The sequence below is a fragment of the Phoxinus phoxinus genome (assembly GCF_949152265.1).
Source record: "Phoxinus phoxinus genome assembly, chromosome: 7".
Classification (NCBI taxonomy): domain Eukaryota; kingdom Metazoa; phylum Chordata; class Actinopteri; order Cypriniformes; family Leuciscidae; genus Phoxinus; species Phoxinus phoxinus.
In genome coordinates, this window is record NC_136882.1 from 11,155,024 (window position 1) to 11,179,961 (window position 24,938).

At 41.3% G+C, this 24,938-nt stretch overlaps 1 protein-coding gene across 1 annotated transcript; it reads left to right on the forward strand.

The window, feature by feature from the left end:
* Positions 1–1,824: 1,824 nt before the first annotated feature.
* Positions 1,825–21,870, forward strand: LOC307001867 (uncharacterized protein; the record flags this gene model as incomplete). The annotated part of the gene is made up of 9 exons (XM_079618880.1): positions 1,825–1,877; positions 2,838–2,969; positions 10,846–11,008; positions 14,152–14,344; positions 14,456–14,524; positions 14,724–14,825; positions 17,951–17,983; positions 20,148–20,279; positions 21,697–21,870. Exons 2-9 carry the CDS (start codon positions 2,861–2,863, stop codon positions 21,868–21,870), a joined length of 975 nt encoding a protein of 324 aa, XP_079475006.1. The 5' UTR covers positions 1,825–1,877; positions 2,838–2,860.
* Positions 21,871–24,938: the final 3,068 nt, after the last annotated feature.

Genomic DNA, 24,938 nt, shown 5'->3' on the forward strand with positions numbered 1-24,938 from the left:
TATCGCAATGACATTGTACAGTCATTTTTTGACAGACCAACAGTGTATCTGTGAATCCTGTCCAGTCTCATCTAGAGTAATGCGTACATGTGTGTCATACAGATATTAAGTGCAGTCTTATGCATTTTCAATCATTGTCATCAAAATCATAGTTTATTTCTGAAAATATTGATAGAGTACAGTTATATTGACAACCTGACTAAGCATTTTGACATTCTTGTTTGCAAACAATGACACACAAGGACTTGTCATTCTGATGACACTGATATGTTAATTGATTTAGTACTAGTATTTTGAGCAAGTTACAGGCTTTTGATGGTAATCTATTGTGTTTTGTTGTTTGTACAAATTGTTTTGAGAAATGCACTTACTGGTTTGCAAATCTTAAGGTTCAAGAAATGTACTAAAGCGACTGATAAGAACTATACTAGAGGAGTGGAGTTACAGCAAACATTCTCTCTCTCTCTCTCTCTCTCTCTCTCTCTCTCTCTCTCTCTCTCTCTCTCTCTCTCTCTCTCTATATATATATATATATATATATATATATATATATATATACAGGGGTGTAGTTTGTGGGGGGGATAACCCCTACAACCCCCCCACCCCCACAATATTTATACCATGAAAAAAACCCCCGCCAATGTTCAAACCAAATCTACGCCCTTGTATATATATATATATATATATATATAAATATATTATATATATATATATATAGAGAGAGAGAGAGAGAGAGAGAGAGAGAGAGGGAGGGAGGGGGAGAGACAGAGCAGTATAGTCATACAAAAGAAAACAAAATGTTTAAAATAATCATGAATCAAGCTGACACATTTACATGTTTGTTTACAGGTTTATTTTGCTCTTACTTGATTTTAAAAGCCATTGGATATCCAACCCTAACCCTAACCCTAGCCCTAGCTCTGCCTCTGACTGCCAGTCTGACTGAGATCTGCTCATGTTGAGATCAGCCGCCCTTCCCCCACAGCGCTGATCGCGCGGGCGCCCTTCCCCCACAGCACTGACTCTGATCGCGCGCGCGCCCTCCCCCACTGGGACTGACTGCAGTGACAGAGAGATGAACTAACAGACTGACAGGTATATAGCTTAATCAGAAGTGCTGCTCAAAAGACGACAATCTGTTGTGGCTATGCGTTTTTAAAGCACTTTTACAAGGTCTAGCAGCTTCTTCGCCCTTTAATGTAAAATACCATTAATTTATTAAAGAAATAAAAAGAAGATAATGCTGTTAAAGTACACATTAAAGTTTAATTTAGAGCCTTGACATAATCCACACCCTTCCCCCATCTTAACTCTAATAAATTCTGAAGTAGTTGTGGGACACGACCTATTTTTTTTACAGTCTATGGACACGACACGTGATGAAACGACAAAAACACAGACTCATGCAGAACTGGAGACATTCCAGCTTGAATATCAGCCCTGCTGTGTATTTGCAGACATCAATTTACTGTTTTGATTAATAAATACAATTAGTAGAAAATAAGATGTCTGTTCAAGAGATCTAGGTTGTTCATTTAGGATTTTTTGCTCTTTTAAACCTGTGCTTGTACGGACATGCGCACTGGTTCCTAGGTCGATGCGGGTGGATTTGTTTAAAAGTGATCATGTGCTCTGTCCACTAGAAAGACTTACTCCACCTCCACTTTTTTTTTGTGAGTTTGAAGAAACCGTACTGTGATTAAAACAAAAAAAATTCTAGTCATTAGATAATTTTCTATTAGGTCATATAATACGTAACTACGTCATTTACGCAAGTGTCGACCGTGCGTGGATGCGTTTTCCCGGGAAATGCAGACACGTGACAAGACGCGAAACAGACCATAGAACAGACGACAACCCTCCACCACGCAGGAAAGGTGAGATCAAGACTTGTCCTGAAAATGCATGATAAGATAACTAAATACATTGAGAAATATGAAAGTTAATAAGATGTATGTTTATTTTATTGGTTTAATATTTTTTTTTGCTTAGAGTTTTATTTACTTATCGCTTATATTTGAGTTTGCTTCTCATTTGATGATTTGTTGCTATAAGGAAAAAAGTTTGTTGTCTACTTGTAGGCATTGACCAGTAAATATAATTTTGCTATTATTTTTTTATATAATAGTTCTTTAGATTCTACAAATTAACCAAAACAACCGAGTCAGTGATAGTCTACTATGTCATTGTTTTTCTCAGAAGTGTTGTCAAATAGCAAATTTTTTACATCATTATTATTTGATATATTATTTATTTTATGTAATACATTATTCAATTATAAAAAAAAATCAGTGGAATGTTTTTTTATTTTTTATTTATTAATTATTTTTATATTGATTGTTTTGCCCAATGACGGTACATAGACATTTTATAGTATTTTTATTGTGTTTCAAGCTCCAAAGCAGACAAAAAGCACATTAAAAATAGTCCCTATGAATCTAGCTGGTTATTGAAAATATCCCATATGCTGTAGCTCTTAAATCAAATATGAATATACAGTAGATTTATGTCAATTGTGGTCACAGGACACACAAGAACCAATGGTTTTTGGCATCATTGACATTGCCCTTTTTTATCTAAATGCCTGTTGTAGACTGGTCACATGTGATGTCATTGAATAGAGCTCTGTGATATAATATAAAGATATACTTTAGTGTTGAACAGAAAAAACACAACACAGGTTTGGAACAACATGAGGTTAATTTGGAACAACAATTAATGTAATTGTATGTTAATTATGTATGTTTTTGGGTGAACAAATCCAGTAAGATCAACAAGATTGTTTAAATATGCTTGTTTATTTCATTCACCTTATATTTTTTATAAATTTTTTCCAGTCATTGCAAGAAAGAAAGTCAGCATGCTGGGAAATAAAAGACGTAGAAAACCTCTGCAGGACGCTGAGCACCACATTGCCTGTGAAACCGACAAGCCTGGGCTTCAAGAGCAGTTCATCAGCAAATATAAAGGCAAGTATTTATGACTAAGCAGTTTAGTGATCATGTTAATCTACATAACTGAGAATTTAATGTGAGGCGAGTCATATGGTTATTAGGCCAATTAAAATCCATGTTTCACAAGTTGAAAAGTATTTTTAATTTTTTTTATTGTGCAGTCAAGATTCCTGAATAGAGTTCTGCAGGCATGAGCCCTAAAACAGCAACATTTAAATGTTTGCACTTCCAGTTCTATCAACCTAACGTTAATGTTTACTTGCACATTCTTAACTCGATTGCATAATAAGCAGACAGTTCTTGTGGTCATGTAAATGCAGACTAAGGTCATCATAAACGGCTTAAGCCAATCGACACAGATAGATTTTTACCCCTTATTCCAAATTTGCATGTAAACACCTGCATTCTGTGGCTTATTGAAGTGAGCATGTGTGATGTGTGACAGGAAAGTTTACATACTGTGGATTTAAGCACATCCAGATAGAGCGAGTGTTTTCTTGACCCAAGAAACTCTTAAAATGTGTTCTCATCTCATGCAGAAGGGGTACAGTCAAAATACTGCATCCGATACTGCATGAGAGGAGAATATGTAAGTTTTCCGCTAAAATTCTGGAATACACTTGGCTTTATTTAAAGGACAAGTTCGGTATTTTACACTTAAAGCCCTGTTTACAGATCGTATCTGATGAAATAGAACGGTTAAGATTAAAATTTGGACACATGCTCCTGTCCCAAGAATTTTAGGTGCAATGGCAGAACAATGGCTGTCTATGTGCACTGGGGGGGGGGGATTGGAAGCGAAATAAACCTAAAATTCTCGGGACAGCAGCATGTGTCTTTTAAACTTAACCGTTCTATTTCATCAGAAACAATCTGAAAACAGGGCTTTAAGTGTAAAATACAGAACTTGACCTTTAAAGGGGAGATGAAACATCCATGTTTTGGCACTGGTAGTAGCTACATATATTACAAAAATCACCTTGCCTAATTTTTTTTTTTTTTTTAAGTTGTTAAAACCACATATATGACAAATTATTTTCGTAATTTCTAGCTAGCTTTCTAGATAGCGAGTCGCCATTTTGAAGTGACGTCACAGCCTACGTAACGGGGTTGGTTGGGTCCAATGGCTAGTGAAGAGAATGCAGCATTTCTTTACCTGACTGAATGCGCGCTTGATTTAAAATGGAGGAAGACGAACTTGAAAGACCTGTTGAGCCCGTGTGTCCCATTGCCTATGCATTTGAGCCGATACGGCGTGAGAACCGAGCAGTGGTACGTCGGTATGTCGAACAGCTGGTGGTGGTTTGGGGAGAAGAGCGGGTTGGGAACGCTGTCAGTGTGGCTGCTGTACTGCGATGCCCACCGTTTCAGAGTCGATCTGCTGTCAAGAGGCTGATCTTGACCATGTATTGCGTGGTCAGTGTTGTGCCCGTTCATACTTAAAAAGAACTAGCTCAAAGTTCAGTTCACACAGATGATAATGAACTAGTTCGTTCATAGTTTTTTTTTTTTTTTTTTTTATGAACTAAGTTCACATATCTAAAAATGAACTAGTTCACGTTCATTTTTTAAAATTCTTTTAACAAAGATGTAGGCTATTATTAATAATAATGTTATTTCAACACAGTATCTCGTTATTTCGAAATAATATGTGTGCGTGCATCTGTAAATCCGGTGACGCGTGTATTGATTTTTATTAATAAACAAGTGTTTTCTCTAAAAGTGTCGACTCGGCTGCAAAGATGAAGTTGACGATCGCCATCTCCGTGTGAACGCGCTTATAGAAAGAAATGCACATAAATAAGCCTAATAATGGATTATCAGAGAGTAGGCTTTTTCGTTTTGAATTATTTCGTTTAAAAACATCTCAAGCTTTGTGTATTTGATGTATTTGTCATGTCTGTGTGAGGCATACACTGAGTTTCGTTAAGTTAGGATGTGCTCTAGTTCACGTGCAATAAGTGAGCGCGCGGGCGCCTCCGTTATATTTGTTTCGTCGGCCTATTCATTAAATACAGGCAATTGGTTGATGAAAAATTGATTAACATTAAGATACAATTTATACAAAACGAAATTCACTTTAAAGAAAGGCTTTCTATAACAACTTCAACGGTCAAAATCATGTCTGACCCGCTCCATGTCTCATATTGCGCATCCTATCTCGGTCGTGCTGTTCACTTTTCATAAATCAACATAGCCCAAATGGAAAAAAAAAATAACATTATAATATTTTAACAAATATGAAATGCGCTTTTTTAAATGGCTACAACAGTAGCCTATAGTAGGCCTACATAGACTAGCCTACTCTCTATTTGTACAAATTTCTGCACATTAATTTAATTCTGAATTTTGCACACACAAGTTGAAAGGCATTTGTTCAAATCAAGTTCACGGATAATTGTGCGTGCATTTATTAGCCTAATCATTATGATACTAAAATCCTAACAAATAGGCTATGTACAAAAAAATCAGATGAGCCCATAATATGAACGGTTAAGCATTTTCCTCCCATAGAAAACCATTACTGCATCCACACACCGGACGCGAATAGCGCGTCAGGCGCGAGTGATTTCAATGTTAAGTCAATGCAAAGACGCGTTACAAATGAAATGACTCGCGCCTGACACGCTATTCGCGTCCGGTGTGAACGCACCATTAGGCTATAAGAACGCTTAATGTGGCTTAATGCCCAGACGTGTTGGAAGTGGCAATGCTCTCCCTGAAGGATGTCCGAGCGGAGACACTGGAGCGTCCCATCAATAGCTGGTTGGACCGATAAAAATAGCTACATGCTAACTTACTGGACTAACTGTTAGACAAGAAACGGGAATATGATGGCAGACATCGCGAACAATGTTTCCATGTGCAGTTAGTTAACATATAACGTAGACGTCGTCTTTTTGTGTGGTAATCTATCTCTGTCATTCACTGCACACAGAGCCAACCAACCCCGTGACGTCATAGGTTCGAATTCTGCAAAATGGCGGCGCCCTGGCCGCGAAAGTTAAAACGTTTTTTCTTTTTTCTTTTATATCCTTACATTTTTCACGTTTCTTATATATTTTTTGATTATAGTGGAAATCCATCTTGTAAATTATGTAAACTTGATTGAGTGCTTCATCTCCCCTTTAACATCACAACTGACATGGCATATGGAGTACACAGTCAGATACACGAATGTTTAGGTTTTGAGATAATTTACCTGATTTACTTATAAAGTCTTGTGGTTTATGTGGTTATTGGTTTGCATGTAAACCAGGACAGTGCTGCCCTACAAAGGCAAAAGACCTTAACTCGTGTGTGGAACTGAGAAAAATTACTTTAAAGATTTTTTAGTTGTCCCGCCAAATTTACATTAATTATAGGTAGGACACTGCAAATCTTGCAATTAGATGTTTTAGTAATGAAAATGATTTACATAAAAAAATCTTGAGCGCAACCTTGACTTTTGACCACTATTTTAAAGTTACTGTACTCTGCCTTTGTATTGTCAGCAACAAGTGAGATGTCATCCAAAAGGCAGTAACTTCCACATTATCAATATTTGGTTGCTGATCACCATTAAAGGTAGGGTTGGTAATCCTGTTCAGAAACATTTTTTTTTATACTGGGTGAAATGGTCCTTCCAGTCTGATAGTAGTCAATACATTATGTGTTCAGAAAAAGGAATAAAACAAATCTGACCTCTGTAGCAGCTGTAGGACAGTAAAAACTCTGACCAATCACTGCCATTCGGTGCGAATGTAAAGAACCAATCAGATGCCTTCATGTCTCGTGCCCGAGCACCACTGCGTGCACAGCAGTGATGCGCGGGTCAATGTATAAACAACCCGCACCCGACCGACGTTTTCAACTAACCCGCCCGCAACTCGGACCGCAAAAAAAAAAGAAAGAAAATATTGTACCCAACCCGCGTTTTTTAAAGTAGTTATAGTAAATGCTCATCGCGTCATGGGCCATCGACGGAGGAACTAGGGGTGCGCATTTTTCAGAATGCTGTATGAAATAGCCTAGTGTTCTGTAATAAAGGCTTGATTTATTCATTTATTTCGTTTCATTTTCTTAACAATTAAGATGCTGCATGTGTTTATCCAGCCTAATCGACGTGTGCGTGCGTCTCTCCCCGGACTTTCCCAACAAAAATCCCGCCCCCTCTCAGCAAATAGGCTACATAAAACTGACATTACTGAGCTATATGCGTTTAAAAGTAGCCTATTAAAATGGCACAATGGCATTGCTCAGTTCAACGCGTTGGGAAATCAGGCATTTTGTCCCGCGTCAGCTTTTATTCAAAAGTTAATAACGCGCTCAACATTCAAAAGGTAAATAAGGATTTCCCACTTTCATCTGCAGACTGCTCGTGCGTCATCCTCGCGCATTCAGCCAATCAAGTGTAGACCTGTGTATTTCATAGAACATTGTGTCTAGTACTATATAAATTACAAAGGTAAATGACCCGACCGCGACCCGAATATCATTAAAAATATTTTTGGATGACTCGTAACCGCGAGTAACCGCAGGCACCCGCTCATTTTGGATCAACCCGCGCATCACTGGTAGGTACATGCAGCTGACTCCAAATGTGGATGCGCGTTCATGTTTGTGGGGGGGCGTAGCTTTGGACGGAGCACTGACAGGAGGGGGCGGAGCTCAGAAGAGGTGCCACTTTCAAATCTGGCTAGCTCTCCAACATTACCTACTCTAGCTTTAACAAAATAATTATAGTAACAGCTGTATAAAATCTAGTGATCATGGCATTTAATTTGTATGATTTACAATTACTTATAACCATCTACTTATTACTATCCTGTAGGGGTGTAACGGTACGCAAAAATCACGGTTCGATACGTACCTCGGTTTTAAAGTCACGGTTCGGTTCATTTTCGGTACAGTAAGGGAAAGAAATGCAAAACATTAAACTGCTGGTTGTTTACTATAAACTTTTTTTTAACAATTTGTTTACACTTTTTTAAACACACTTTTTAATAAAATATAACGTTAGGCTAATAAATAAAAAAGATATATATATAAAAAAAAATAAAAAAAAATAAAATACTGCTGCAAAGTTCTCCACTAATAAAATACTCTCAAACCAATATTGGCCATGACGCTAGCTAGCGAGAGGCTGGGCTAAAGCGAGCGTGCCGTGTATGTGGTGATCTTTATTTATGCGATATTTATGTCCGAGCCCGACCCGAGAGTTAAAGTCCAATTTTTTTTTCTCATACTAATGACACCTGTACGTTTGTTTGTGTGGAAAGCCCGCTTTTAACAGAAAGGCAGTCGGAAATTTCCACAGATGAGTGCATCAGCGCTCTTAACACAGGCGCGCATGCACGCGCTTCGTTGTCACAGCAACATAAACAAATGTCCGCACACAGGAAGACAGATGTTATGGTAATTTTTACATGTATTTGAATCACAAAAACGATTAATCAGATTTAATCAGTGCAACGCGGAGACTTCCGACACTTAATATGTTCGTGTGGAAACTCGGAATGGATGTATGTTCCGCACACAAAACTAGGCTAATTTACATGAAAGATTGCATTCGGTGCACATGTGAACCGTACCGAAAGTCCTGTACCGAAACGGTCCGGTACGAATACATGTACCGTTACACCCCTACTATCCTGTGCTTTGGTTGCATTCTGATGGCATTATTAATACATTAGACATGACAAAATACCTCCATTGTGGTAAAGAGTATGGTATCGAGTGACATAAGACTTGCTAAGCGCATTCAAAATGATAAAACAGATCGTTGCGCACATTCGACCCGGGGACTGGTTTATAGCGGTGGATCTAAAAGACGCATACACTTCATTGAGATAACCCCTTTATCACAGGCGGTTCCCGAGATTCGTGTTCGAAGGTGTCGCGCTCCTTGTATGTTCATGAAAATTACGAATGCCATTTCCCCTTTGGGACTCAGTGGGGAGTGCGTTCTGGACTACCTCGATGACTAATGCATTTATAGCACAACCTTCTGTGTTCTGTGTCTTTTCAGTGTGTGGTGGTTTCAGCTGTCTGCCCTGTTATTGTGGTGGTGCACTTCGCTCGTCCCGCGGATTTATTCCAGACGCTGTGATTGTAGGTATAACTCGCGTAACAGCTGGTCTGATGTTGTATGCACCAGCACTTGTTGCTTCATTATATTATCACTCCCTGTGACATAGGCTATTAGTCCAGCGTTGGTTCGACGGTGTTCAGGGCGGTGCTAAAGGCGTCTGTGCAGTTTTGGCTCTCTGCCAGCTAGATGCATGAATGTTTTAACCAGGTCCGGTACCCGATCTGGGTGAGGCGGGGCTTTAGTTCTTTGTTGTATTCATCTGCTACGGCATGTGTAATATTTTTCTGTCAACTCTGCATATATCCTTCGCGATCGATATCGCACGTTTGTCAATGGAGTGGGTTTAGACCGTACTAAATGTTCTGACCGCGTTTGTGCAGGACTAAGCTCTGGGGACATCAGAAGCTACAGGGACTGATGGAAGCTGTACCAAGTGCACAGGCTACACTGTAATACAATTTTAATGGACAGTAAAACAAAGGCAGAACACCGTACAATCTGATAGGTGGCATTATTTGATAGAACACCGGCACAGTATCTTCATATTGACGGGCGGCTAAACAAAGGCAGAGTACCGTAACTCAATTTGAGCGTTCCAAAACAAAGCCAAAGAGCGGTAACTGGAGTTACGGTGTTCTGCCTTGGTTTCTCGTGGGCTTTTTGAAATTACTGTTAAGACAACCCATTCTTTTTTTTGAAAAAACAATATAATTGACTTAAGATACTTATCCACATGATAAAGGAGGTCTCGATTGTGCCAAAAATAACGAATTTTCGACCACAATTTAAGTCACAGTCCTTTGCCTTTGCACGGCAGAATGGATTATTTCAATAAGGTGTTTTTTGTTTGTTGTTTTTTATCAGCGTATCGGTGTGCAAGTAAACATTCACGTTTATTCTACAACATAAAATACATCAGTAATGCTCTCTTGTGTGTTTTTAAAAAAAAGCCTTTACTTGTCTTGTAAAAGACAGTTGCTAACAAGCGTCTAAATGGGAGACAAGTTGTCTGGGACATTAAACACCATCAACTGAACAGATAAACTCATCTAGTCACTTTTACAGCCTCGTTGTGTTTATAATCACACTCTTGCAAACTATTCTATACAGGTAGATTAAAGGATGTACACGGCACACAATCAGTCAACATGCATTATAAGAATGCAAAAACATTATATATATTACAAAGGGAGATGGATCTTAAAGCTTTAGAGTTCCTGTAGGCACATTTATCAACAACAACAAAAAAAAACTCTATACTTTTATCTAAACTATAGAAGCCAAATAAAACATCCATATACCACAAAGAAAACTATCCGAAAGAGATGCAAATAATAAACAAACATAATTGTTTTTTAAATGAATGCAACACAGACACATTCTAGATGAGTTGTTGAACCTTCATCATAAGGAAGTTGAAGTTTTGCAACTGTGGTGTAGTTTATAGACTAACTTTAGCTTATTTTCTGCAAATCCTATAAGGTTTTTGTGGAGGGAACCAGGGGAGGTGAACTACCCGGTTGGTCTGCAAAAATACGTCATCGATGCAGCACTCTGTTCTAAACAATATATAGCCATGATAATATTGATTGTCTAAAAAAAATGTATTAAATTTTAACTGTATACTTTTAAGACTTAAAAGTATAATGTAAAGTAAAAAAAGCAAAGCATGCTTCGAGATTACCCTGGCTATTGACTATTTTTCTTCAGTAATTTCCCTTTTACATCATATAATGTACATAATATGGTTGAGAACTTTTAGTAATAATCAAAATAATAGTTGACATTAAAGAAACTGAAGCTATTTCTCCTCTTTAGGTCGTGGAGTTTTCACCGCTGGAGCTTTCTTCAGAGGTGATTTTGTTCTTGAATACAGAGGTGAACTTCTGAGTTCACAGGAGAGTCTTGACCGAACTGAACACTACACTGAAGCTGAGAACACGTTCCTGTTTGATTTTCAGTGGCATGGCAAAAATTGGTGGTGAGTATAGAACTGTTGGATTGATGTAGTAGGGATGCTAAAATATCTGGAACTGTAAAATACTTAGTTCATGCCTGTAGTTCTGTTCGCTTGGTTCGTTTGGTCCGTGTACGCTTAATGTTCAGATTGGCATTTCTATCGTCAAACCTGTTATGCTTGACCAGTCTGTCCTTTTAGAGTCACATCTTCCTGTTTTTGGTTGTTTACATGTCTCTGGTCCATGTTACGTTAATATTTCATTCGAACTGCACCAGAGTTCGTTTGGAAGCCAACTGAGACCCATTTTTTCAGCGTCTTGGTCAGTTTGTTTGGTGGCACCAGGGTTCAGATTAGGGCTGAACGATACATCGAATTTTCATCGTTATCGCGATATGAACTCCCGCGATGAACACATCGCAACAGACAGCCTGACACGATGAATAATGCCTGGTTCAGATTAGCACTAACTTACACGTTTTTGACTCCTAAAATCTTGTCGTGGACAAGAAACATGTCAGACAACACGTTGCTTTCCGACCAGTCATCGCGTGCCGTCACACATACACACATTCACTCACAAACATTCACTCGCACGCACAGACACACAAACACACACACTCACTGTCCCTCGCTCACTCACTCGCTCACTCACGCACACACACACACATACGCTCACACGCTCACTGGCGTACACACACACTCACTCACGTCTCGCCTCGCTCACATATTCAACCCGTCGTGGAGGACCGTTAAAGAATTAAACATGCTATAGTCTTTCTGTCGTGAAGCATCGCAGACGCGACGTAGGTTGTCGCCCACTGTGACACACTACGAGATGAAACGATCAAATCTTGCGTCCCGACGCCCGTTGTCGTTATTACGAATCACCACGACACCCATACGTCAAACGGATCGTGCCAAAATCGCGCTAAAATCGTGTATTCTGAACCAGGCAGGTAATAAATGTTTGACCTATCACGCAAAGAACCTATTAAAGCACTAAGACATGGGAACAGTATAGTTAACAATCACATTTATCACAAGTCATATCGTTATCGCAATATTAAACAATGTTATCGCACATCGCAGCTTTTCCTCATATCGTGCAGCCCTAGTTCAGATGGCAGCGTTCACACTTATTCAAATGAACCGCACTAACGGTCTAAACAAACATGCCAGGTGTGAACACACCCTAATACTTAAAATTCACCATGAACTGACACGAAGAGTACTGAGTGCAGTTTCCTTGAGTCATCAATATTTGTTTTTCCTGTATTCCCAAAAGAGAACAAAATGGTAAATTTTAGATGCGTTTATCTGAGAACTGAGAGGATGCTGCAGTGAACTATCATATAGATCAGTGGTTCTCAGATAGCCTGACTACGTCAGACTTCCTACTTCCGCTAATTTCATTTCGCTCCTGTAGTCAGTCTGAGATAGCGGCCTATCTTTCAGTTTTCCACCGGCCTTCGGACGGCCGGGCCAATCAACGAACAGAGGGCGGGCTGAGAGCCGTGACGTAGACGCTAAGCGCCGAGTTTTACATTGTAGGTTAGAGAAATCGAAAACCGAAACGAGACACGGGATGCAATTCGCTCTGTTATGGAGAACCAGTGCCGCCGCTCCCACCACGCGCTGTGCGTAGGCAGGGCCGGATTAACCATTAGGGCAACTGGGCAATTGCCCAGGGGCCCAGGACATCTAAGGGGCCCTGGGCACCGTCAAATATTATGTCAAATATTATGATTAAAATGTCTCCACGATCTGCTTTTGAAGAAATATCGTAGGATCGTGCATTCTATCAGTTTGCAGTTCTGGCGCCTCCGTCTCAACATAGGCTACTGTACAGCGCGACGTATATTCACATGAAATGCAGAGGAACGGGACACTGTAGTTTATAAAAATTTATTATTTCCATGTGCTTTAAAGCCTTGCCGGTTAAACATGTCATTCGCTGCTGATGTGCTGTTCTAACGGAGGCTTTTCTGAGCGCAATAACGTTACACCCCGACGCGCACATGCACCAAAAGCCTGTATAACAGCGCCTGTTACTGGACTAAGTTATCTTTCGAGTCTTATTGCTCTAATACTGTCAAATACACACAAGGTTTACATAAACAAAGTCATTGTTCCCAGGGGCCTCTGAACTCTTAATCCGGCCCTGTGCGTAGGGCACCAAGAGCTGAAGGGGCACCAAAAAAATAGTGTTTCCGGGAGTCTCCCGCATATTGATAGCGGCTCACTGACGCCCGCGAATTAGTTAAAATCTCCTGAATCTAGAGCGATCGCGCCCGCGAGACAGAGACTGTGCTCCAAACCGCGTAGCGCGTGCACGGCAGAGAGGGAGAGCGAGCAAGAGACCGCGCGCGTGTGCCTCATGAAGCTTCTCGGGGTAGAGCGCATCATAAAGGAATTATGCTTAGGGCACCGAAATGGCTAGCAGCGGCACTGGCTGTGTTTAAAAGATATAATCCTAAATTTGAGAGTTGGCTACAAATATTTTCTTGTTTCACTCAGTCAAAAATAAGTTTAGAGGCCGTGATTGTACCGTGGATGCGTAGATTAACGACGCCTAATCTGCAAAAGTCGTTTACAGCCATGTTCACTCCGGTATTTCGCTCGCATCATCATGTGTTTACAGCAGGTTTACAGTGGAAGTTCGATCATAGATTTGAGTTCGATGCATGATGTCTGTGGTTCAATGCGGCTGTACAGGCGCATAACATACGTCCTAACTAAACTTATCTGATTGGCTTACGGGTAACCAATGAGTTTAAACTTCAGACAAGCGCCCCCTAGCGAGAGAGAAAACACTTCTCTATTATGCCATTCCAGACTCTGTCTACGAAGCAAAGTGAAGTAGCAGAGTCTGGTATCACCAGGCTAGTTCTCAGACCCTCCTCTCTGCACATTCTGTATGTCTCCTTCACCTGACATACTCAGTTGAGTTAATAGAGCCGTGTTCTGATGATGACTGATCATCTGAATAAGGTGAATTTAAACACGAGTACTTGTATTAAAACACATACAACATATACAGAGCGGTGGGTTTCCAGGACTGGAGCTCAGAACCAGTTATAAAAATGTGTATAATACATATATATATAAAAATGTCTAGCATACTAAGATTACAAGTCTTGAGTGGAAATGTTATGTCTTTGTAGCATGGATGCATCTAAAGAAGACACGTCCTTGGGAAGACTTGTCAACGATGAGACCAGAAATCCTACTTGCAAAATGAGAACCGTTGAAGTGAGCAGAAAACCTCACCTTTGTCTCTTTGCTGTACGAGACATTCTACCAGGGGAGGAAATCACTTACAATTATGGAGACTCAGATTGGCCATGGCGAATCAAGGTACTATCAAGAAAATGCTAAAGAGATTGATCAGTAATCAGTAAATTCATGATAATCTTTTACTCTCATTCTGATTAGTTACCATGTGATTGTGGTCTCATATTTCTCAAGCCTTTAAATCAAGCATCAGCAGAATCCACTGATAAAAAGCCAGCCAGCAGTTTGGGCCCGCAGAAATCGGTAAGTCCACTTCAAAACATCTGTATCATTATATTATTATTATATCATTATATTATTGACTCTTTTAGCATAGAGTTGTGTGTGAAAGGAATGATGGATAAATTGTAGGACAGCTAGAGGAATGAATGTGAACAAAGTTTTTCTGTCCTTTACAAATATCCTGAATTTGATATACACTGCTTTCTTTTCTGATATCCAGCCCCATTGTGCAGCTTCTGATTCCTCTCCTGAATTGGACATGGTGAACAGCAATGGTCCACATGAGCAGTCAGTCAAAGCAAGAACATCAAGGAATAAAATGGTAACCATGTCATACATGAAGCAACTATCTACTGATGTTTACTGCCAGCTAGTTAAAAGTGCAGTAAGTGATTTCTGAGAAACACTGTTGATATTTGAAATCGACACTCAAACACACTCCTCCCTTCATTGCTCTGCCCCCAAAATAATGAACACGCAACACAGGCAGCCACTGACTGCTCAGGTGTTCAACTAGAAAAGATCTTTATCACTGGGAAACCATAGGATGCATTTACAGGTTTGGTTTTAGTTGATTGTAGGTGCATATCCACTTCATCCAGCACACGTGTGTAATAGTAGTCGGAAGTTCGGATCATTTTACTGACTCGGATATTTGAATCTCGTTCATCAAAATTAACAAATAATTTTTCGAGTCATTTTGTTCATTTCAGCAGAATGTATTTAAAATGTAAAATGTTAGCCAAATTCCCCAAACAAATCAAATGTTGATTGCATTTAGAATAAGAAAAAAATTGCAAAAGGATAAATTATGAGAAACAGAAACAATTAATTAATCTGGGTCTTCAGGGTATGCTGTCTGTTAGTTTACCTCACCTTCCGAAGCCGTTTGTTTTGGACTCCAGGACACTGGAGTTACACCTCTACTCTTTACCAGAAGTGCAGTGGGATTTTTAATGACCACAGAGAGTCAGGACCTCGGTTTAACGTCTCATCCGAAGGATGCTATGGAGTAAAATGTAGCGCCTTACTACCGACCTCTGCTAGTTAAAGGAGTAGTTAACTTCAGGATTAAAAAGTTCCTGATAATTTACTCACCCTCACATCATCCAAGATGTTCATGTCTTTCTTTCTGGAATGTTTTCCTCAAAAACAGTTATTTATTTTCCATTATCTCCATATAGTGACTTCAATGGGGTCCAACAGTTTCAGGTCCAAATGTGAGTTTCAGTGCAGCGATAAGAATAAGAAAAGTAATTCCTTACTCCTGAGGAATAAGAGTCTTATCTAGACAAACTAGCCGCCATAACAAAATAAACATTTATATACTTTTAAACCACAAATGCTCGTCTTGCACTAGCTCTGCGATGCGCCACACATTACTTTATCAGGTTGAAAGGTCATGCGTGTTCCAGTTCAAAAAGGTAGGATAGGCCGAAAAACTCTCCTCCATCTTCAAAATCATCTGAAATGGCGTTTGTCTTAGTCTTTGCACGTTCTCTTTGTAAACACTAGGTTGGTACTTTCGCCTGCCTTCCGCGTGACCTTTTATCGTGATTACGTAATGTGTGGGGCATCAGAGCTAGTGCAAGATGGGCATTTGTGGTATATAAATGTTTATTTTGTTATAAAATGGCAAATGGTTTGTCTAGATAAGTCTCTTATTCCTCGGCTGGATCGTGTTGAGACTTTGAAGCTGCACTGAAACTCACATCTGGACCTTCGACCCGGTGGACCATTGAAGTCACTATATGGAGAAAAATCCTGGAATGTTTTCCTCAAAAAACTTCATTTCTTTTCCACTAAAGAAAGACATGGACATCTTGGATGGTGTGAGAGTGAGTAAATTATCAGGAAATTTTAATTCTGAAGTGAACTAATCCTTTAACTAGTTATTGGTTTACAGTTTTAATGTATGAACCAATGTAACTATTAACGTGACTATTGTCACAATTTGTATGTAAAGTTTGTATAAATGTTTGTTTTTTAAGAGTTTTATTATCTTATTAACGATCTTTGCTTTGAAATGTGCAAAACATGTTTCTTTATTTTTTTGTTCACCCCTACAGTGTTTTTTCTTATCTTATATGGCTGCTACAGTTTTCAATATTGTTAATGTACATTTTATTCTTGTTTAAGCTAAATAGCTCTTTATATATCTGCAGAAGCGGTTTCAATCAAGACAGTCATCCTCAGTCGCATCCACATCTGATGCACCCTCTTCATCGGCACCCTGTGCTTTGTCCACTTGTATAGTGGCCTCATCTACCTCATGCCATCCTGCCCTGTCCTCATCACCGTCACCACCTCCTGCGCCACCCACGTCACCATCATCCTCGCCTGCGCAGCCCTCATCGCCTTCTCCTGCGCCACCCACGTCACCAACAGCCTCGCCTGCGCAGCCCTCATCGCCTTCTCCTGCGCCACCCACGTCACCAACAGCCTCGCCTGCGCAGCCCTCATCGCCTTCTCCTGCGCCACCCACGTCACCATCATCCTCGCCTTCTCCTGCGCCACCCACGTCACCAACAGCCTCGCCTGCGCAGCCCTCATTGCCTTCTCCTGTGCCACCCACGTCACCATCATCCTCGCCTGCGCAGCCCTCATCGCCTTCTCCTGCGCCACCCACTTCACCAACAGCCTCGCCTGCGCAGCCCTCATCGCCTTCTCCTGTGCCACCCACGTCACCATCATCCTCGCCTGCGCAGCCCTCATCGCCTTCTCCTGCGCCACCCACGTCACCAACAGCCTCGCCTGCGCAGCCCTCATCGCCTTCTCCTGCGCCACCCACGTCACCAACAGCCTCGCCTGCGCAGCCCTCATCGCCTTCTCCTGTGCCACCCACGTCACCATCATCCTCGCCTGCGCAGCCCTCATCGCCTTCTCCTGTGCCACCCACGTCACCAACAGCCTCGCCTGCGCAGCCCTCATCGCCTTCTCCTGCGCCACCCACGTCACCAACAGCCTCGCCTGCGCAGCCCTCATCGCCTTCTCCTGTGCCACCCACGTCACCATCATCCTCGCCTGCGCAGCCCTCATCGCCTTCTCCTGCGCCACCCACGTCACCATCATCCTCGCCTGCGCAGCCCTCATCGCCTTCTCCTGTGCCACCCACGTCACCATCATCCTCGCCTGCGCAGCCCTCATCGCCTTCTCCTGCGCCACCCACGTCACCAACAGCCTCGCCTGCGCAGCCCTCATCGCCTTCTCCTGCACTGCCTTCATCATCCTCATCCTCGCCTGCTCCCCCCGTATCTTCACCTTGTGCTGCATCAACACCTGTGGTTCACTCATCACAGGTGTCTGGGACACTCTCATTAAGGGAGGTGGGTAGATTCATTTGCTGAATTATTGGGATGGTCGGGGTGTATTGCACTGGTAGAACTAACAATAGATTATATGAAATTGTATATTATTTATATTTGTTTGTATTTCTCCTTTTTCCAGATATCCTCTTTAAGGCCATCAAGAAAAAGACAGGTAATTATGACTTTGCTATCTGCAATATGATGAAATGTAATGTTACAGGAACCACTGTCATGAGTAAGTGTTAAATTCTCTCATTCAGTGTTCAGGAAGTGCCGACTGTGAAACGGACTACAGCGATGTCACAGACTACAGCGATGTTGACTACATACCAAAAATCAGCTCAGATGAATCGGATGGTAGTTCTTCTGGACATGACATGGTCAAAAGTGCTTTGATACATCCAACATCTCCCAACGAGGCAGGTAGTTCATCTGATCAATCTATGACAGTACCATCACCAAAAAAGATGAAATGCCAATCTAAAGAGACAAACACCTTATCTGGTGATAAAACTTTTATTCAGTCAATGCCATCACCAAAGCAGGAACGCAAGACATACAACAAGAAGCAGTATTGCCTTTATTGCTCTAAGCCATATTCAAAAATGGCAAGACACCTTGAATTTGTCCATCGCAACGAAATGGGGGTTGTAAAGGCAGTAGCATTTCCAAAACATTCCAAAGAAAGACGAGTCCAGTTAAACCTCCTTAGAAAAAGGGGCAACTTTGCCCACAACACAGATGTGGTGAGACAAGGACATGGGGAGATGATTGCCTGCTACCGTCCAAAATATAGACAAAGAGCCAAAGAATTCATTCACTGCATTTACTGCCAAGGGCTTTATAACAAGCGTAGCCTTTGGAAACATATCAAAAACTGTCCCCTGAAACCTAAAGATGATGATGCCAAAGGCAGGAAAAGAGTTCGATCTCTGTGTGCTCTAAACACACCAGTCGGCTTAGAAGTGAGCAAAGGTTTCAAGAAAATACTGTCCTTTATGAACTATGATGAAGTTTCGCGTGTAGTTCATACTGACAGATGCATCATGCAGCTGGGGGAGCACATGTTCAACAGGATGGGGTCTGATGTGACCAAACATGACTACATCAGACAGAAGATGAGAGAAGTAGGCAGACTTCTTCTTGAAGCAAGGAAGATTACCCCACTGAGAACAATGGTAGACTTCTTCATACCAGCAAACTTCAAACATGTCATAGCAGCTGTTAAAGTTGTGTCTGGCTACGATGAAGAGAAAAACACCTACCGCATTCCTTCTTTAGCTCTCAAACTTGGGCATTCTTTAAACAAGATCTCTAGTATTGTTGAGAGCAATGCCATGATGTATGGAGATCATGAGCGTGCTGAGTGTGCCCGAGACTTCAGGAAAATACACCAGGCAAGGTGGAATGAGTACATTTCTGCTGGTGCTATAACTACATTGAAAGAAGCCAAGTGGAACACACCACAGATCATTCCTTTCACTCAGGATGTCAGAGTCCTGCACACACATCTTGAAAAGAAACACAATGGGCTCCTAAGTAAGCTCAGATCTTGCCCTTCTGCTGACAGCTACACTGCTCTAGCCAAGGTCACGCTGTCCCAGGTCATCCTGTTCAACCGAAGGAGAGAAGGTGAAGTATCCCGGATGCTTTTGTCAGCTTTTAAAAGCAGGGACACTTCTGAGCTACACGAAGACATTGCCATCTGTCTGTCTGAGTTTGAGAGGAAGCTGTGTCTCCACTTCACAAGAGTTGAGATCCGTGGTAAACGAGGGAGAAAGGTTCCTGTGCTCCTCAAGCCTTCCATGGTTTCTGCCATGGAGCTGCTCGTTGAAACGCGTGAGCTTTGTGGTGTTCCAGCAGAGAATCCCTTTATGTTTGGCAGATGTGGAGCATTGTCTGCCTACAGAGGAGGAGAGTGCATCAACAAAGCTGCTTGCGAATGTGGCATAAAGAACCCTGAAGCACTGTCATCAACTAGGCTCAGGAAACACATAGCAACCATGTCTAAAATTCTTAATCTTGATGAGAATGAAGCAGACCAACTGGCTGATTTCCTTGGTCACGATATCAGAATCCACAGACAGTATTACCGGTTACCAGAGGGAACACTGCAGCTGGCAAAAATGAGTAAAGTCCTAATGGCCATGGAGAAAGGAACACTGTCTGACTACAAAGGAAAGAAACTTGATGACATTGAAATCGACCCAAATGGTTGAGTATACTTGGACTGTCTGTGTGTATTTGTGCTGTACATATTTGCTAAATTATGTATATAATTATGTCACAGATGCTAAGTATAAGCAATAAAGTGTTATTTTTTTTTTGTCAATTAGAGCAACTTGAGGCACAAGGTGATTCCATGTCAAGTGATGAGGAGGATTACAGTGACCTATCTCAGACAACAGCACCAGCAGAGACTGATCAACCTGTTCAATCTGATCAATCTGTTTCACAGGAGGATCAATGTAAGAAAAATCTCTACATTGCACAAACAACAATAATCAAATAAACATGAATTAGCTCCATGCAGCAATATCCAGCCAAAAGAAAAAAATCTACACATTAAGACACAGTCTTGATTTGGTCTTTACTTACCGATTTAGTTGTAATGAGAATTTACTTTTTAATTATTTCATAGGTTCTTCAAACGCTCCAAAAAAGAAATGGGAGGACAGTGAGGTAAAAGCAGTAGAGAGACACATGATGAAGTTCATCAAGACATGCAAAGTTCCTGGTAAGCAAGACTGTGAAAGATGCATTCACGCAGAGCCAGAAGCTTTGAAGCAGCGAACATGGACTGGTGTGAAAAATTATGTGCGGAACAGGATCACGACTCTTAAAAGAAAGGGTGGTTTGTAGGGAGGCACAAACACCAACACTTTGCACATTATGCTTTTTTTGTAAGAAATAGAGCTAAATTAAAAGAAATGAGGATAAAGGTGTAGAAATATTTTGAGGATAGAATGAAACCGAATTAGAAGTGAAAAGTTGGAGTATAAGAAGGCTAATGAAGGAGAGGATAGTAAGATAGTTAATTTTCATTATTCAGTTTTTTTTGTTCAGTTACAATGAAGTTGGATGAAACGTCATGTTAAACTTTGTGATATTTCTGTCATAGAGGGATGGGAGAATGTAAAGATGATAAAACAACTGGGAAGAGTGATTAGGTGTGTTGGACATCGGCTGCTGGATGTAACGGATCGGTGAGTTGCCGTGTGCAGGCGAGAGGAGCTGAAAACTGAGACGTGAGTCGGACACTTTCTGCTTTCCGTAGTGACGCAGAGCCAGAAGCTTTGAAGCAGCGAACATGGACTGGTGTGAAAAATTATGTGCGGAACAGGATCACGACTCTTAAAAGTAAGGGTGGTATGTAGGGAGGCACAAACACCAACACTTTGCACATTATGCTCTTTTTGTAAGAAATGGAGCTAAATTAAAAGAAATTAGGATAGGGTGTAGAAATTAAAATTGAGACGCTCATGCGGTGATTGCATACTTTAACACAGCTGAAGTGGAATAAATGCATTATTTTCCAAATACAGATATTTCAGAGACATTTTCATACATTTATTGCTTAATACAGCGTCTGTTTGTACAAGAATAAAGTTCAACATAAGCCTAACTACCAATGAAGTGGGGTCTACATTGTATCAGTTTTATTTTGATAAACATGACACAATATAACATTGCGACTACATGAAAAGCTTTCACTGTTATAAAAATAACAGTGGAACTGTGGTGACAGCATTAGTGGAACTGAAGGTGTGAGAATAAACACGTGATCGTTGCCATGCGGTGGATTCGGCCAATCGTGGATCGTGCATGATCAGCGGCTGACTTGAGTTGACTTGCATGCCGGTTAGAACTTGTGTCCGACTTCAGACAGTGACTGTGACGTATGGCTTCAGTCTCGTGAGAGCGATTGGAGAGCAGGACTCAGCCAGTGCAATTTCTCCAGAGCAACTCACGAGGTCTGATGACGACACAACTGATCCACGATTGGCCGAATCCACCGCAAGGCAACGATCAACGATCTCAAACCTTCAGTTCCACTAATGCTCACAAATCGTTTTTTTATAACTGAAAGCTTTTCATGTAGTCGCAATGTTATATTGTGTCATGTTTATCAAAATAAAACTGATACAATGTAGACCCCACTTCATTGGTAGTTAGGCTTATGTTGAACTTTATTCTTGTACAAACAGACGCTGTATTAAGCAATAAATGTATGAAAATGTCTCTGAAATATCTGTGTATTTGGAAAATAATGCATTTATTCCACTTCAGCTGTGTTAAAGTATGCAATCACAGCGCGAGCGTCACTACGGAAAGCAGCGACTTTAAGTTTCAGTTTTCAGCTCCTCTCGCCTGCACGCGGCAACTCACCGATCCGTTACATCCAGCAGCCGATGTCCAACACACCTAATATAAAGGATGAAAAGAGGGAGTGAAGGTAAAGAGAATAAAAAGGGTAGGAGTGAAGGTAAAGAGGATGAAAAGAGGGAGGAGTGAAGGTAAAGAGGATGGAAAGAGGGAGGAGTGAAGGTAAAGAGGATGGAAAGAGGGAGGAGGGAAGGTAAAGAGGATGAAAAGAGGGAGGAGTGAAGGTAAAGAGGATGGAAAGAGGGAGGAGTGAAGGTAAAGAGGATGGAAAGGGAGGAGTGAAGGTAAAGAGCATGAAAAGAGGGAGGAGTGAAGGTAAAGAGCATGAAAAGAGGGAGGAGTGAAGGTAAAGAGGATGGAAAGAGGGAGGAGTGAAGGTAAAGAGGATGGAAAGAGGGAGGAGTGAAGGTAAAGAGCATGAAAAGAGGGAGGAGTGAAGGTAAAGAGGATGGAAAGAGGGAGGAGTGAAGGTAAAGAGGATGAAAAGAGGGAGGAGTGAAGGTAAAGAGGATGGAAAGAGGGAGGAGTGAAGGTAAAGAGGATGGAAAGAGGGAGGAGTGAAGGTAAAGAGCATGAAAAGAGGGAGGAGTGAAGGTAAAGAGGATGAAAAGAGGGAGGAGTGAAGGTAAAGAGCATGAAAAGATGGAGGAGTGAAGGTAAAGAGGATGGAAAGAGGGAGGAGTGAATGTAAAGAGGATGGAAAGAGGGAGGAGTGAAGGTAAAGAGCATGAAAAGATGGAGGAGTGAAGGTAAAGAGGATGGAAAGAGGGAGGAGTGAATGTAAAGAGGATGGAAAGAGGGAGTGAAGGTAAAGAGGATGAAAAGATGGAGGAGTGAAGGTAAAGAGGATGAAAAGAGGGAGGAGTGAAGGTAAAGAGGATGGAAAGAGGGAGGAGTGAAGGTAAAGAGGATGAAAAGAGGGAGGAGTGAAGGTAAAGAGGATGAAAAGAGGGAGGAGTGAAGGTAAAGAGGATGGAAAGAGGGAGGAGTGAAGGTAAAGAGCATGAAAAGAGGGAGGAGTGAAGGTAAAGAGGATGGAAAGAGGGGTGAAGGTAAAGAGGATGGAAAGAGGCAGGAGTGAAGGTAAAGAGGATGGAAAGAGGGAGGAGTGAAGGTAAAGAGGATGAAAAGAGGGAGGAGTGAAGGTAAAGAGGATGAAAAGAGGGAGGAGTGAAGGTAAAGAGGATGGAAAGAGGGAGGAGTGAAGGTAAAGAGGATGGAAAGAGGGAGGAGTGAAGGTAAAGAGGATGGAAAGAGGGAGGAGTGAAGGTAAAGAGGATGAAAAGAGGGAGGAGTGAAGTTAAAGAGGATGGAAAGAGGGAGGAGTGAAGGTAAAGAGGATGGAAAGAGGGAGGAGTGAATGTAAAGAGGATGGAAAGAGGGAGGAGTGAATGTAAAGAGGATGGAAAGAGGGAGGAGTGAATGTAAAGAGGATGGAAAGAGGGAGGAGTGAAGGTAAAGAGGATGGAAAGAGGGAGGAGTGAATGTAAAGAGGATGGAAAGAGGGAGGAGTGAATGTAAAGAGGATGGAAAGAGGGAGGAGTGAAGGTAAAGAGGATGGAAAGAGGGAGGAGTGAAGGTAAAGAGGATGGAAAGAGGGTGGAGTGAATGTAAAGAGGATGGAAAGAGGGAGGAGTGAATGTAAAGAGGATGGAAAGAGGGAGGAGTGAATGTAAAGAGGATGGAAAGAGGGAGGAGTGAAGGTAAAGAAGGAAGTAGAGAGATTTTGAAGGGTGGATGAAGTATGGAGGATAGTTGGGCACTGAGAATCATTCCCACCAAGTTAATTGATTTTTCATTGTTGTTCTTTTTTTATCTTTTAGAATTTCTGTTATTAACTGCAATGTGCACTTTCAACACAATGTGTTCAAGATTGTTAATATTAAAGAGTCGTTTAATTGGAGTGTGTGTCTCTCAAGTCCCCAAAGAGTCATTTAATCGGAGTGTGTGTGTGTCTCTCGAGTCCCCAAAGAGTCATTTAATCGGAGTGTGTGTGTGTGTCTCTCGAGTCCCCAAAGAGTCATTTAATCGGAGTGTGTGTCTCTCGAGTCCCCAAAGAGTCATTTAATCGGAGTATGTGTGTATCGCTAGAGTCCCCAAAGAGTCATTTAATCAGTGTGTGTGTGTGTCTCTCGAGTCCCCAAAGAGTCATTTAATCGGAGTGTGTATCACTAGAGTCCCCGAAGAGTCATTTAATCGGAGTGTGTATCACTAGAGTCCCCGAAGAGTCATTTAATCGGAGTGTGTATCACTAGAGTCCCCGAAGAGTCATTTAATCGGAGTGTGTATCAATTGAGTCCCCGAAGAGTCATTTAATCAGTGTGTGTGTGTGTGTGTCTCTCGAGTCCCCAAAGAGTCATTTAATCGGAGTGTGTATCACTAGAGTCCCCGAAGAGTCATTTAATCGGAGTGTGTGTGTATCACTAGAGTCCCCAAAGAGTCATTTAATCGGAGTGTGTATCACTAGAGTCCCCGAAGAGTCATTTAATCGGAGTGTGTGTGTATCACTAGAGTCCCCAAAGAGTCATTTAATCGGAGTGTGTATCACTAGAGTCCCCGAAGAGTCATTTAATCGGAGTGTGTGTGTATCACTAGAGTCCCCAAAGAGTCATTTAATCAGTGTGTGTGTGTGTGTGTGTGTGTCTCAAGTCTCCAAAGAGTCATTTAATCGGAGTGTGTGTGAGTTTTTATTTTTTGACAATTAGTACACTTTACAGAAGAACATGCATAATGTCTTAAAG